Raw genomic sequence first — 14,132 nt, forward strand, 5'->3', positions numbered from 1 at the left:
GCACCTGAAATAGATCAGCATTACCAAATACCCCTGGGGGATAAGATCACTTTAGTTGAGAACCACTTTTCTAACATATAGTAGACATAAGACCCCTGATAAACCAAAATAATGTGCCAATAAATGTTCAGAGAACCAAAGTTATTTCCTGGTGGTGAATTTTTAAAAGCCTAATAGGGCTGAGTGATATCTGAGCTGAAACTTCAAGAATGGTTAGAACTTTCAGATGAATTTCTTGGAGGAGGGGAAAGCCTAATGTACAAATCAGTGAACAAGTAGTAGCTCTGTTTAACAAATCATAAAGTGAAATAGGCAAGTCGGGAAGAGTGGTGGCCATATAAGTACTGAGAGGCTAGATGCCATAGGGCCTTGCAAGTCATTACAGGGTCTTCCACTTTTACTGTGAATGAAATGATTAGTATACTGGAAACTATTTATTTGGAGGGGTTGCAATTGGATGTTTATCATAACTCAATTGCTCCAAAGTCTCACCCATCCAGACATTTTTCTGAAACGCCCCCAAAAAAGCAGAAAAGGCATCTAAGGGGCACAGTGCATCCCTAAATAAACCCATGTGGCAATCTCAGTGGTTGGTACCCCTCAGAAAAGCTCACGTTGAACTCTTCTTTTAGGGCTTATTCTAGGGGACAGTTCCGGATAGCAGGTTAGAAGCTGGAAGAGGAAGAAGGGAGTGAGGGGCTCATACAGGCAGGAGTGGACTCTGCAGTGCAGCACAGCTGCTAGCATGATGGAGGGAAAAAGACCAAAAGCAAAGTGGAATGAATGAATGAATGAATGAGATCAAACCAAGTAATTCAAGAAGCATGGTAGTCTGGAGTCCTTTAGGCAAGCAAACATCCATCCCTTCATAACAGCCCAAAACATGGCTGCATAACAGGCCACCCCAGTCTGCTGACATGCCTGGTATTTAACACGGCAGGATGTGTGTGAAGCTCTGTAGACTCCATTCAGTGAGAGTCTGCGCAGTGGTTAGGAACAGGGTCAAGAGTTAGACTTCCCCGCTTGAGTCTGCCCTCCAAGGTTCTGCAATAGTAAACTAGTTTCTTAAACGTTGGCAAGTTCTAATAATCTCATTTGTGAAATGGGGATTCCCTACTTAGGGAGTCATTGGGAAGGTTAAATTAAATAACCCTTGAGAATTTTTAGCTGGGTTCTTGGCACAGATTTAATGCCCAATCAGAGTTAAGGGTTTTTATTATTGTTTCATTGAAAGAGTACAGCTGCTGAGACTTGCCCCACATCATAGCTATAGCTGCTGTTCTGGAATATTCCCAGAGTCTCTGGAAGTACTGAAATTTCCCTTTCAGAAAATATATAAGATAGATCTGAATAATGAAAGTTCCAGAAGAATAAGCCAGTTGTGTCCTCTCCCCTCTATTTGGCAGTAGAGGCCCATCCACTGGGGGAGATGACAGCCAGTTCCCAAGGATTCTGGCAATCAGCCATCTCTTGGGATTTATTCCCTTTGAGCAAGACTGGCCCTTTACCCTTTTGCCAACCCAACAGAAGAGAGTTATTCTGAGACAGCTACAACTTCAGATTTTATATCCTCTTTAAAATACCTCCCTCCAAGTTGAGAGTGTGCATATTAGTCAATTTGGAGGGGAGACACCAAATCACATTGCAAAGTGGTGGTGGTGCCCAGTGGAGGCACAGGTGGTGGTTTTCCATTGACTCTGGGGCAAAGCTGAAAACACAGGGCTCTCTGTAATATGAAACGTTGGCGTGGCACCTCAGCGTAATGTATGAGACTGCCAGGAAGTCAGCCCACAGGAAGGGGCTGCTCTCCTGCCCAGGGATGGCAGGACAATAAAGTGACCTATCCTCTGTTTGTGTGTTTTCCAGGCTGGAACAGGAAATACAAACACTAGAAAGTGAAGAGTCCCAGATATCTGCCAAAGAGCAAATCATCCTAGAGAAACTGAAGGAGACAGAAAAATCCTTCAAGGACTTTCAGAAGGTGAAGAAAACAAATGTGAATTCTATATGGGGAAGTCAGCTCTAGCAAAATGGTGCCAGCTGGAGAGACCCATTGCTATTGATGAGATTGGGCCACAGACTCTGTGAAATGAGGGCTGATTATGTGAGGACCCATGGCAAATCTGAAACTGAGGGCAGCCTGGCTTCAGATGTGGGACCTCCTGGTCTCCCAGGTAGCATAGATAAGAGTCTTTAACACCTCTACCTACTGTCTGACCCCTTTATGTGCCCAGTGCCTGAAACTCCTCTCCCATTGGACTCTAGAATTCTAAAATGAATTATTTTTAATGTTCCCTGTGGTTTTAATTAGACTCTGCTTTTAAAGTCTTTCCTTTATGAAAAGACTAGAGGCAAAAGCATAGCAAACAGACAAGATTTCCAAAAAATAATGTAAAAGCATGAAATTTTGCTATGTATAAACACAGGTGCTGCCACGAAGCCAGGAGGGAGCACTCTATAAAGCCAATAGGCTCTGCCTCTCTCAGGCCCTTCCTCCATTCTGTGATTCCTGTTTCTTCAGGTGCCCATCAGCCACAGGAAATCAGTCTAATCAAATGAATCTTTATATGTTAAGATTTCCTGATAAGGCTTCTCCAACACAACCAAGCGTATTTGCTGGCTAAATGGAAATAAGTCTGTGTGGGAGAAATTCAGTATAAGGTGGGAATGGCAGAGTCTTCCCTCAAAATTTGGAATCGCCATTTTCCAGAAGAAATTGAGAGCACTGGGTTTGCCCACAGGGGTCAAATTCTGGGGGGGGGGGTGTGTGGTGAGGGGAGGGGGGCTAGGGGACAGAATGAATGAGGGCTGGTTCCTCCACTGTGTAGTAACCCTCTGTCCTGCTTTTGTTTCCACAGAGCTTCTCCAACACGGATGGAGGTAAGTGAAGTGATTGCTGCCCATCTGGAAATGAATGTTGTCATCCCGGTCAGCTTAGCGGGTTGCATTAGGACGTGTTGGTTCGTAAGGGCGTCAGAAAGAAGGGCGGTGCTGTTTGCAGGCCACTGAGGAGGTTCATGTCCCTCATTGTCATCGCCTCTCTCGCTCGGGGACAGTCTCTAGTCTTCCACAGTTGGCCCGGTGGTTCTCCTTCCCATTCAACCCCAAAGGTTCACTGCTTGGGCCTTTCTTGAAAAATGCTCAGCCAGGTCTTGAGAAATGCTCAGATCAGGACCAGTCCTTGACAGACACTAGCCCATGTGTACTGGTGGCGAATTCCCCAGATGATAGCACACATGTGAAGAGCATCATCTGGTGCTGAGGAAAACTTTCCAAGCCCTCTGGGTTTCTTTGAACCAGAAAACAACAGTTTCTCCAGCCTTCCAGGGAGATGGGACTGGGCAGAACTCCCTCCCTGTGAGGTAGGGTTGGCCTGGAGCACATGAAGGGTAAGAGCAGGGCCTGGCTCCCTGCCCCCATCCTGATAGGAGCAAGACCCTCCCTTTCCTACCTCTACCCTTTTGGTCCTTACCTGGGCCGTGGGGGTGAACTTGGGCCTGTGTACTTCCTGTCCTTTGCCTTGTACCCCTAACCTTAACTGCAAACTCATGAAAACCACGTGATTCCCACTTTCACTCTGGGCCTCAGCTAGTTGGAGCTGGATCAGCTCTCCTCCTCTTACTCGGTTCTTAGAGAAAAGTCAGTCTCTAAACTAGGAAGATGATCAGGACCTGAAATAAGAGTTGGCATCAGTGTTTTCCCAGGATCATTTGGAAAAATATGGGAAAGGGTTTAAAAGTGCAGAGGTGTATCATGCACTTTTCTGAATTAGCTAAGATGCTTGTATTAAGGATAATTCTGACTTGGACCAAAAAAAAGTTTGGGGTGTATGTGTGTGTGTGTGTTCCCAGAAAGTGAAAGGCAGGATATTTGGAGTTTGGTTCACTTGTCTTTGGGAATATATTAAATTAACCCTTATGCTCCCAGGGCACGTTGACAGAGAGAAGTCAGGGTCAAGCCACAGGGACTCAAGAAGGGGCACCTGCAGCTCCAAAGCCTTCTCTAGGATGCAGCCAAATCTGAGCTGTCATTCTGTGCTTTGGAAATGGGCATAAACTGCCTGTTTGGGGGACTTGGGGGTGGCAACATGGAGCAACTAGCAAGCTTGCCTGGCACCCGAGACCACCTGAGGCCGTGCACACTGTCAGTCCTAAGTGTCAGACGGGTGGGGTCAGACATTGACCCACAGATCCGCAGACACCCACTTACCGGAAGGGTGCACATTTACTTCTTGTGCTTTCATTTCATTTTCTCCTTTCCCTTCCTAAGCCAGGGCCTTTCTTAGATTCTTCTCTGTGATGAGGGAAGGGGCGGAGCCTGCACATCATGTCTGCAAGGCGGTGTGAGACGTGAAACTATATTATAAACTCATGTCACTGCTCTTTCATGTTCATCCTGAATTCTCTGTTTCTCCTGAGTTGTTTCCATCATTTCCATTCATTTACCTACACAGTTCCTAGAGGTGAGAAAACTTATGGTGACTACAGAGAGTCTACAGACAGTTGTCCTCATGTTTGTCCTCCTTCCCTTTTTGAACTTGGGCTTGAGGCTGCAAGGTGCTTAGGGATCCTCAGACACATCAGGGATTGTTTTTGTGGCTTTCACTGTCACCCTGAACTATGACTCCTGCCATCTGTGGTCAGGGAGGACCATTCTGTCACATCCACAAACCAAGGGTGAGGTTTAAAGGAGGGAATATGTCCTACCAAGAATGTGGTCATTGTGGTCATGCTGTGGTCTGAGGGTAAAATCTGGAGCACAGGCAGCTGAAGGTCTTTGGAACCTGATGATTTTCTCATTCTCTGATTTCAAAGTAGCCAAGGCCCTCTTAAATCAACCCACTGTTGTTGCTGAGAGCTAACAAAAAAATAGCATAAAATAATAATGCCTTAACAAAGCAACCCAACTTCTGAATCCAGCTAGGATCATGCAGCTCTACAAAAGGCTGCAGATAATGCTACAAATAATTAATGGGGTGCCAGGAGATGGCTGTTGGTGCGTGTGTGCCATGACCCACTTCAGGTGTCCTATGTGTGGGAGAGGAAATAAAGTACTAAAATGCTGGATCACAATTTTGAATGGAATTTCCTGGCCATATACATTCTGATTTCCCCCTCATTTTCTCCCTTCTCCACTCCCCATATTATGTAGCAGAATCTTCACCCATTCATGGGTTGTTTTTCCTGCCCTAAATAGACCCTTGTCTAAGCTGTAGCTCGCTTATAGCATGTGTCTAGTGCTAAATCTGTTCTTTATCTACTGAGTAGCTGATGTAGAACTCTTGACTAGAATGGGTAAAGGGAAATGTCTGTCCTGGGCCTATCTCAGTCCTTACTGTACGATACTGATCTTCTTAGTGTACACCCACCCCAGTCTGTGGTGGCCTGGCACCCTCCCCACATCCATATCAGTTGTTAGAAAACCAAAGTATGTCTTCCATGGCCCAGAAGTCATATTTTCATCATTTTTTTCCCTCTAGCTTTGGGAATTCATGTCTTCATAGCTTGTGCTATCTATGAAGAAGCATTATCTTCAATTCTGCTCTGTATTTGACTGTACTCCACTTCTCAGACAATGGGAAGCATAATGAGAGGCAACCCTAACTTTTTCAGGAAGGGGGGAGTTGACTGATTGACATTATGTGAAGAGATTCTTCCCATGGGAGCTTTGACACCCTGTTTCTTACTCTTGTGTTGGTTTCTGAGACTCCTCCTAGCTGTACCACCTCAGGGTTTACTACTGAATGGTATGTTGAGAGGCCAGCCCTCTCCTCCTCCTCCTCATGCCACATTCCTCACCACTCCCTTATCTCTAGCAGGAGCCATGTAGCTTCGGCGCCCCTTCACCACCAGCACCACCAAGAACTGTAGTCCTCAAGCTTGTGGCCATTGAACATTGGGAAAAGGCAACTCCACCACCTGCTCTCGTCTAGCAGGGAGCTGCCTCACGGGAGAGGCTGAGACATAAGCACTAGAAAACACATGCTCTTTCAGACACAGAATCCCTATCTGCAGCTGCCTTTTGTTTCTAGCTACTGAAACTTTCAGTATTCAGGGATGTCCTAGAAACTCTGTATTTAGCATAGAATGCGCTAGACACGTATTCCTGAGGTCTCACCTGGTCTTAGTGGCTTGAGTCTCCATTTCATTTGATTGGAGATATCTGGAATTCCTCAGTGGAAGTTGGTAGTTCTGCCAATATGCTTGGATTTATTATATCTTGTCCCCCCAAAGCTGTCTCCCCAGCCTTACATTGCTGCTCTGTTCTTCCCATGGGCCTCTGTTAGCAATCTACCTCTAATCCCTCAGGACTGGGTTATCCCAAGTTGATACTCTGTCTGGTTTTGCCATGTGCAGGTTTGGGGCCCAGTCCCTTCATGTAACTCCACACAGAGGGAGTAAGTCAGAGCCTAGCTTTAAGAACAACGGCAGGTCAGTTCAACCTAGAGACACAAATGCAACTTCACACACACATGGCCACACTCAGATCCTCTGACTCAATTCCTGGCCCATCTTCAGGGGGTCCTGCAGGCTGATTCATAGCTTTCTCCAAGCCACCATCATCTCAACTATCCACCTTCCTTCCATCCAGTGGAGGACCTTCAATCTTGTCTGACCGACCAGGGTCCAAATGGCAACACACATAGGGTCCAGGTCTCACTCCAACCTAAGGCCTGCCTGTCTACTCTGGATTTCTTCTTCCTTCTCCCCAATGGATATGAAAAAATCTATCCCCTTAGGGAAACTGCACCCCCCCCCACACACACACACAGAAAGTGTCCTTTGATCTAAGAACATTATAGTTCATTTATCAGCATGTATTGGATTGTTGAGATTCACATGTGAGTCAGCAAACCATATAGTTGGTGTAGAATTGAATTTACCCTAATCCTTATTCTGTGTCTACTCATGGTCCTTTCCAGAATGAAATTTAAATTTAAAAACAAAACAAAACAAAACAGAAACCTGACAGAACTAAGAGATTGTCAACAGGGATGCTGAGGATGGAACAGACAGAAGAGATGTAAGGAGGTAGGGGCTAGGAGACTGACGGGATCCTGGGTGGCGAGGGAGGGCAGTGAAGGACACTGCCTGAAGGCCTGGATGAATTGTGTGCCAAAGGAAATACAGGGAACAGGTAAAACAGCTGATGCACCAAGATGAGAACTCTGTTTTGGACATGCTGAGTTTGAGGTGATTGTGGATGTTCAGTGGAGAGACGCAGCAAGCAGGTAGCTGTCGTCTGCAATGAGTGAGGGGCATTCCAGGATTCTATGACACGGTGATGGTCATGATACAGGAAGGAGTCAGCTCACATAGAAGCCAGTTTTCTAGACTTTTCCTTTGTTTTCTCACTCGCCTCTGAGAGATGCACTAGTTCTCTTTGTCTTACCTCAGTGGTTTCCTTCTTTCTTCTGATATTTCCCCTGCACATTTCTTTCAGCTGAGCCTGTGGTGAATCATGGTGTTTTTATTTGAAATCTCAGAATTTTCTGCCTAAAATGCCAGCCAGGAAATTGAAATTGTGGGCTCAAGTCTGGGTTGTTTATTATTACTATTATTTTTTATTTTATGCCTATAAAACTGGTCCTGTGAATGAATCAGGTATCTCACATTATATTTATATTTCAGGGAATGAGCCCTAGATCTTTTACGTCTGTGGAACACACATTTCTAGTTTGATGTCCCATCTTTGGTCATTCCCACCTAGTTGATATGGCTTTTATCAGCCTCTCTAGTTTCTTCCCCCTGAAGTCATTGTACTTAGAATCTAGAGCTTTCTGATGAATCTTTTAATACATAATGCAGTTGTGGGGCTTGAGCACTCTGGCCGGGATCCCTCTTACCTCAGCTACTCTGCTGAATGCCAGTCGCTGGGCAAATGCTTGTCTTTGTTTACCCTGATCTTCTCGTGCCTCAGCAGCCCATTATGTAGGGCAGCAAGCTGCTGTCTCGGCAGTGAACCCATTGGGTCTCCCGACACTGTGCCTAATTGTATTCCCTGTTCTCTGCTACCAGATGCAGTAAATTACATTTCCTCCCAGCTCCCCGACCTGCCAATCCTCTGTTCACGAGCAGCAGAGCCTTCACCTGGGCAGGACGGGACCAGCAGAGCAGCTGGTAAGTGCTGGGGAGCTATTTGGTTTGAATGCTCAGACTGGCCATGAGGCTTACATTTCTCTGAGCTTTATTAATGAGGGATGCCCAGATATCCTTACATAGTGGGACCCTGTCCTCAACCCAACCTCAGGGATAGAATTTACAGAGGCCAAGCAGGGCAGACCCTGGGCCCTAAGGAGTAAATGAGGACCAAATGGGAGGGATTATTTAGAAAACCAGTTTTCTCTCCAGCTTCAGAGTCGCCTGTCTCTCCTTTTTGTGCTCTTATTTTATCTGTCCTTATTCTCAACGTTAACCTAAGCTCTGTCCCCAGGGATTTTTATTTTCCATATGTATGGAATTGTACAATATTAAATGAATTTTAATGGGAGCTGGGTGGAGAGCATTTTCAAAGTGTCTAAGTGCGTTGCTGGAATCCATTGGGAACTGAGCTGTTTATATGTTTTGAACATATATTTTCAAGTCTTCCCATTTCTGGAGTTATTTCTTAGCTACTGTGGCATATTGGGGGCGGTGGAGTAGCAATTTCGAGAACATGTTTCTGGCTAATGTTTCTTACAATTATGAATTTTAGAGAATAATGCGTTCGTGGCTGTCAAGTACACAGAGAACTGTGATTTGCTCTGTTCAATGCGATTGTGACTCAGAAATCAGAACTAGAAGGATGTGAACAATAAACCTCTGTACCTTTTGCTCTATGCAGAAATGCACTGAGGGCCAGGGGTTAAATGAAAAAATGAAATGCCCGAGGTTATGTAGTTAGTGACGATGTAGGCGAATTCAAACATGAACATCAGATTATGTTTTATAGAACCTAGGTAAGTTTATGTTTAAAAGAAATCACACAATGGGAATTTTTATAAACCACAGGACAATCATGAACTTTTAAGTCAGAGGAAGTCTTTTATAGAGGCCATCTAAATACTTTATGAAACAGATACTCTTAATTTTATTATAAAAGTGAAATAAAATGGCAAGTAAGTATATCCGTTGTTGTCATGTGCACTGATCCACTTTAGGATCTCCTGCCTCTGTGAACATCTTAGCATATTCCTTTTACATACAGACTCACAGAATCCTAGAGTTGGGTGGGACTGTAAGAGGTATGTGGTCAAACCAGGGCACGGGCCACAGAACCCTGGACAGTAACAAGATGGATACAGCAGAAATTGCAGCCTCCAGTTGTCAACAAAGGAATTATTAGCAGTGTCCTAAGCTGCAGCCTCCTTTGCATGCTCCGAGGTGCCCTTTGGAGCTCAACTCAGGTAATAACTGTTTAAAAGTCACACCTCCCCACTTGTTATTAGAGGTGAGGGTATAGGCAGGTCTCATCCTTTAAGCCTGCCCGTCTGTGCCAATGCAAGCGTCTCTCATTTTCTTTTTTTCTCTTTTCCTTAATAAACTTGCCATGTGCTGCAGAGGAAAAAAATAGAGATGTGGATGTTGAAAATTCCAAGTAGTTGTGGCTGAACAATTTCTCATTCCTTTTACATGTACCTGCACTTCATGCAAAGAATGGACGGGCTCAGGCAGAGACTAGGCACAGTGTATGAGAACTAATTTTTAAGAGATTTTAAAGGGATGTGAGCAGTGTTATTAATCAAGGAGTGTGAAGTCAAGAGCGGTGTGTTACTGGGATTTTAGTGCTGTGTGTGGGAGTACACGTACTGTCACAACCTAGCATCCTGCAGACCCTTATGTTTGAAGATAATGCAAAGTCGTTAGCATCTGAAATAACAAATGCTTTCTTTTTAAAAAGGATCTTTTAAAAAATAAGTTTGCATGTGTTTTTATTGATTTGTTAAGAGCTCATTTGCATAAAGACATCTATCTTGGAAATGTATATAAGCAGAGTTGTGAAAGGAGTTGCATTTGATGTGGTTAACTCTTGCCCAGGCTGTTTTGGGAACAGAGTGTTCAGATTCCTTACCAATTATGGTGAACAGGGACTACACAGAGCGTGGATAGCAAGCCAGCTAATGACACTTGTCACTAGAATTCTCCTACATACAAGCCATCCTGCTTTAGGAATGCCCATTTGGAAATTTGTATAAACTGAGGGCTATTTTTATAAATGTCACTTGTCATTATCAGCAGTATGACAAATATTCCGGTTGTTTAGAGTTTGAGAGGTTTAGAATTCCGTATAAATTGGTGTTTATTTTTCTATTTTAATTTTAATTTTTTGTTGTAGATTTACAACACTGTATATGATTTAGGGGAACAGTTTCACAATTCCTCAGATCTCTGTCACCACATACGCCCACCACCAAAGCATCCTTTCCTCTAGCTCTTAATGGGTATTTATTTGGAATCATTGCTTTTCAGAATTAGGAGGCTTCGCTTCCCTTGTTCAAATATAGAAGCCGAGGGGAGGCCCTCAAATCACGCCGTGCCCCGCTGTGGCTGGCGCTTAGTCTCCCTTCGAGTGGTCCAGTCTGTCTATGATTGGCTCTGTGGGGAAGTCCTTCCCTGATGGAGCTATCATTCCTCTGCCTTCACCTTCCACCCATTCGCCCTACCCCCTGGAGCTACTCAGAACAATCTAAGTTCTGATTTCCCTTTTAGTTTTGAAAATGACTATCATTTCCTGTTTTTCCATATCCCTTCGTGAGCATAGCCCGTCTCTTCAGCTGGTCCCCACATGATGAGACTGCTCTAAGACATCCCTGTCCCCTGCCACCCAGTCCCTCTCTGAACACTACTCACCCCACGTTGCCTCTTGTCTTTCTGGGCAATGCTCAGAGCTCCCCAGTGCACTTGGGGGGGGTGGGTGACCCCCCCCCTCACAGAGCAGAGCAGACCATGAGATTCAGATCAGGGCCTTTCAGCTTCAACTTCTAAAGTAAAGCCGCTAAGTCACTTGACCGTGTTCAGCCTCAATTTGTCATTAGTGTAGTCCCTATTCCAGAATCATTTGGGGTGAAGCATGCAGTCTGCCCCACACCCCCATATACATACTGTCCCACCTGCCCACTAGAACCTACGCAATTCTTTATTTCTCCGTCTCATAAAGCAAGAATAAGAATGAGCCATGCCCCTTCTCGTCATTGTAGATTTGATGCTACTGTCCAGTGCTGTCCTTGTGAGTGGTCAGGGGTCCCATGGAGTTCCAGGAGAGCTGGAGGGAAGGTGGGGAGTGAATGAAGTTGGGGATCTGGTGGTCAGGCCTTGTGTTGTCTCCCGCTTCAATCACAGATGATCTTCCTTGCTTATGTTTACATATTGTATTTCTGTGTCAGCTTTCATTTGAAAACAGCTGTAACAGTTTTGAAAGCAGGAACCTCTCATCTGTATTGTCAGTACTCTTTAGAGTGCACGGCTGTGGCACTTTACTGCCTCCCTCTTCTCAGTGAATTGATTGTCACCTTAAATTGGAAAAGCCAGCTCTTGTTAGTTTTCATCATTTCGCTGATTAAAACGTTGCACCAAAGTCAGAGGCATGTGGCACACCATTAGGAGGTCTTCTGGCCCTCGGGAACCCTAAATCGACAGCTATGAAGCGTGGTCATCCAGCAGTTATCCTGACACCTACGGCATATGTTTCTGTAAAGGAGTGTAAGGGACTTGATGATTCAGACAGGCTGTATCTTTGACATTTTCCAACTAGCTCTAGAGACCTTGAACACAGCCAGCGAGTGGGGAGGAGCTGAGTCACGGGCTTCAACACTGGTTGGGTTTCCTAATTCATGGAACGCAGTGACATGTTTTGCATGATCTTGCCTTGACTCATGTCCCCCAACCCCTTACTTATGTCAGGTGTTCTGCCCTAGACTTCTTCCAGCACTTACAGTTGCTCACTGCAACAACTGAAGGTCACAAGAGAGCTCACAGCGCCAGGGGAGTGAGTTTGAACTGGAGTCAGGCATTCTAGGCTCCCACACCCATCTCTGGATCCTGCAGCACGCAGACACAAAAGCTCTTCATTCCACCCTCACCCTGGTTCTAGGCAGGGGTCTTCCCCAGGAGCCTCCCATTCTAGCCCTCTCCTGGATGTTTTCTGAACCTAAAGATTGAGATTGTCAATCTCCTTTGGAGTCTCTCTGCATTTGCAAGGAGGTTCTATTGACAAGAGAGTGATGAGGGAGCAAGAACCAAGAAACCAAACACAGAGGCCCAAAGTCAAAGACCCAGTTCAGTCATTTATTTCTCTCCTTTTGCGGAAACTACCCACTTTGGTTCTCGTTTTTCTTAATGAAATGCACATTTTACTCCGCTGTCTCACTGGGTTGTTGGACTCCCCAGAAGGCCTCCTCCCATGAGCAACACCCCCTCCTCATTTTTTTCCCAATAAGATGAGCACAGGCACTGACCCTGTGACCCCCGCCCCTGCACAGCCTGTAGTGCGCTTGCACCATCGGGAAGCTTGAGGGCACACAGGGCAGAGAGTGCTCTTGGGTGAGAGATGAGGGCGTGATGTCAGTGAGATGTCTTTTCTATGCACTACTTGGCAGCAGTGAAAAGAAGAGTTTTTCAAATTGTGTACATGAAAAAAACATTGAATTTAAAATGTAAGTCTTATTTTCCAACTGGTTATATTCACCCTTTGAAATAGTGTTGGCTAAGAATCAGAGCAATATATAAATGCTTATCATAGACAACACATTTAAGATAAGCATTCACACTTCCTGTGTGGTTTTCTGAATGTCTAAATAACACTCTCATATATGTGTCCTTGAAATCTAAATATTGTCTTTGTGTGGTAAGTCAGAGCTTCTCAAAATGTCCACTGAGGTACTCCTTTCTAGAAAAGAGAGGGAAAGCAGACAAGGGTTCTGAGACTAAACTCTGAAGAAAGTAGCTAAAAATTTATGGTTCCTTTGAAACGTTGTTTTTCTGTGGGGAAAAAATATAGATGTTGTATTTTATGGTATAACATATCTAGGCTTACTTGATTATAAAATGTCCTAAAATGTTATACCTTCACAGTCTACAAATATTGCAAGAATAGAGTACTACATGTCAATATAAATATATAATCCTAATTAAACCTGTCACATATGATTGAGTCCCAAAGTGATTTCACATTCAGCAAGATATCGTTCAAAAAAGGAAAATTAAAAATCAGAAAAAAGGAAATATTAAAAAGTAGGTTTTTTCCTGGAGGCTATTAAAAGGAGTTCAATTCAGATCTCCACCCAGAAGCTCTTCTCATATTTCCTTTCCTTTCTTTTCCTCTTCCTTTCCTTTCCTCCACATAGCACTCTCTCCAAACCACCATCCATCACTACAGCCCTCCGTTCCCTCTCTGTGCAAATCCTAACAGCTTTTATTTACTATGTCTTCCACTAAACTCCTGCTTTCTCAGTTCTTTATTGTATGGATCTATTTCTTTATTGTATGGATCATCTAGTAAAGAACTTCTCCTTTCTGTCCAGTTTCTGATTCTATGAACAGGCAAAGACAAAATGAGATTTGGGACAAGAACGGTGGAGAGGGAGAAACAGGACCAATAGTTACAGCATTCTCAATGGTGGGTAGAAACAGAGGCTTGTTTTCAAGATGCCCATGTTCATAATTTGTATTTTATTCCATAGGGATATAAAAATAGAAGTATCTGTTTTATACTTGGAATTGATCATAGGTCAGAGTGTCATTTTGTTCACATATTACTGGAAGTTTGGGGATCATTGAATATTGTGCCTACAACTGACAATCATTATTACCTTTTTTATTTGTAAATATGTCCCATGAGTGTGTTAATAGTGATGGGACATAATATTTCACCTAAAACTGTTGTGCTTTTTAGTGTAAATGTATTATTGAAAGAACAAACTTTTGGAGTCCATACAAAATTTTAAATGCCTATTCTAGTTCTCTGATGATACATCTTTTGGAAAATCAGGAAATAATTGAAACAAGTATTTCTCTTGATATGACCATAATTGTGTGAGCCCCTGCAGCTCAAGAACCAATAGTGGTTGACCTCCATTGTGTCACTTAAGGAAACTCAAGATTTTCATGCTAAATAAGTGAAACTTTCAAAATGGACACAATGAAAATCAGCATTGG

At 44.0% G+C, this 14,132-nt stretch overlaps 1 protein-coding gene across 4 annotated transcripts in view; it reads left to right on the plus strand.

The window, feature by feature from the left end:
• Window positions 1-14,132, plus strand: part of PALM2AKAP2 (PALM2 and AKAP2 fusion) — a gene marked incomplete at both ends in the record, with an annotated part of 293,410 nt that overhangs the window by 102,485 nt on the left and 176,793 nt on the right. For 3 of the 4 annotated variants that reach the window (XM_084238937.1, XM_084238938.1, XM_084238939.1), the window contains 3 exons: window positions 1,867-1,981; window positions 2,859-2,880; window positions 8,019-8,120. In XM_084238937.1, the coding sequence (XP_084095063.1) occupies window positions 1,867-1,981; window positions 2,859-2,880; window positions 8,019-8,120 (239 nt within the window). The remainder of the gene's footprint in view (window positions 1-1,866; window positions 1,982-2,858; window positions 2,881-8,018; window positions 8,121-14,132) is intronic. The other variant, XM_084238940.1, reaches the window with a different exon arrangement.

The sequence above is a fragment of the Talpa europaea genome (assembly GCF_964194135.1).
Source record: "Talpa europaea genome assembly, chromosome: 7".
NCBI classification, from domain to species: Eukaryota; Metazoa; Chordata; class Mammalia; order Eulipotyphla; family Talpidae; genus Talpa; species Talpa europaea.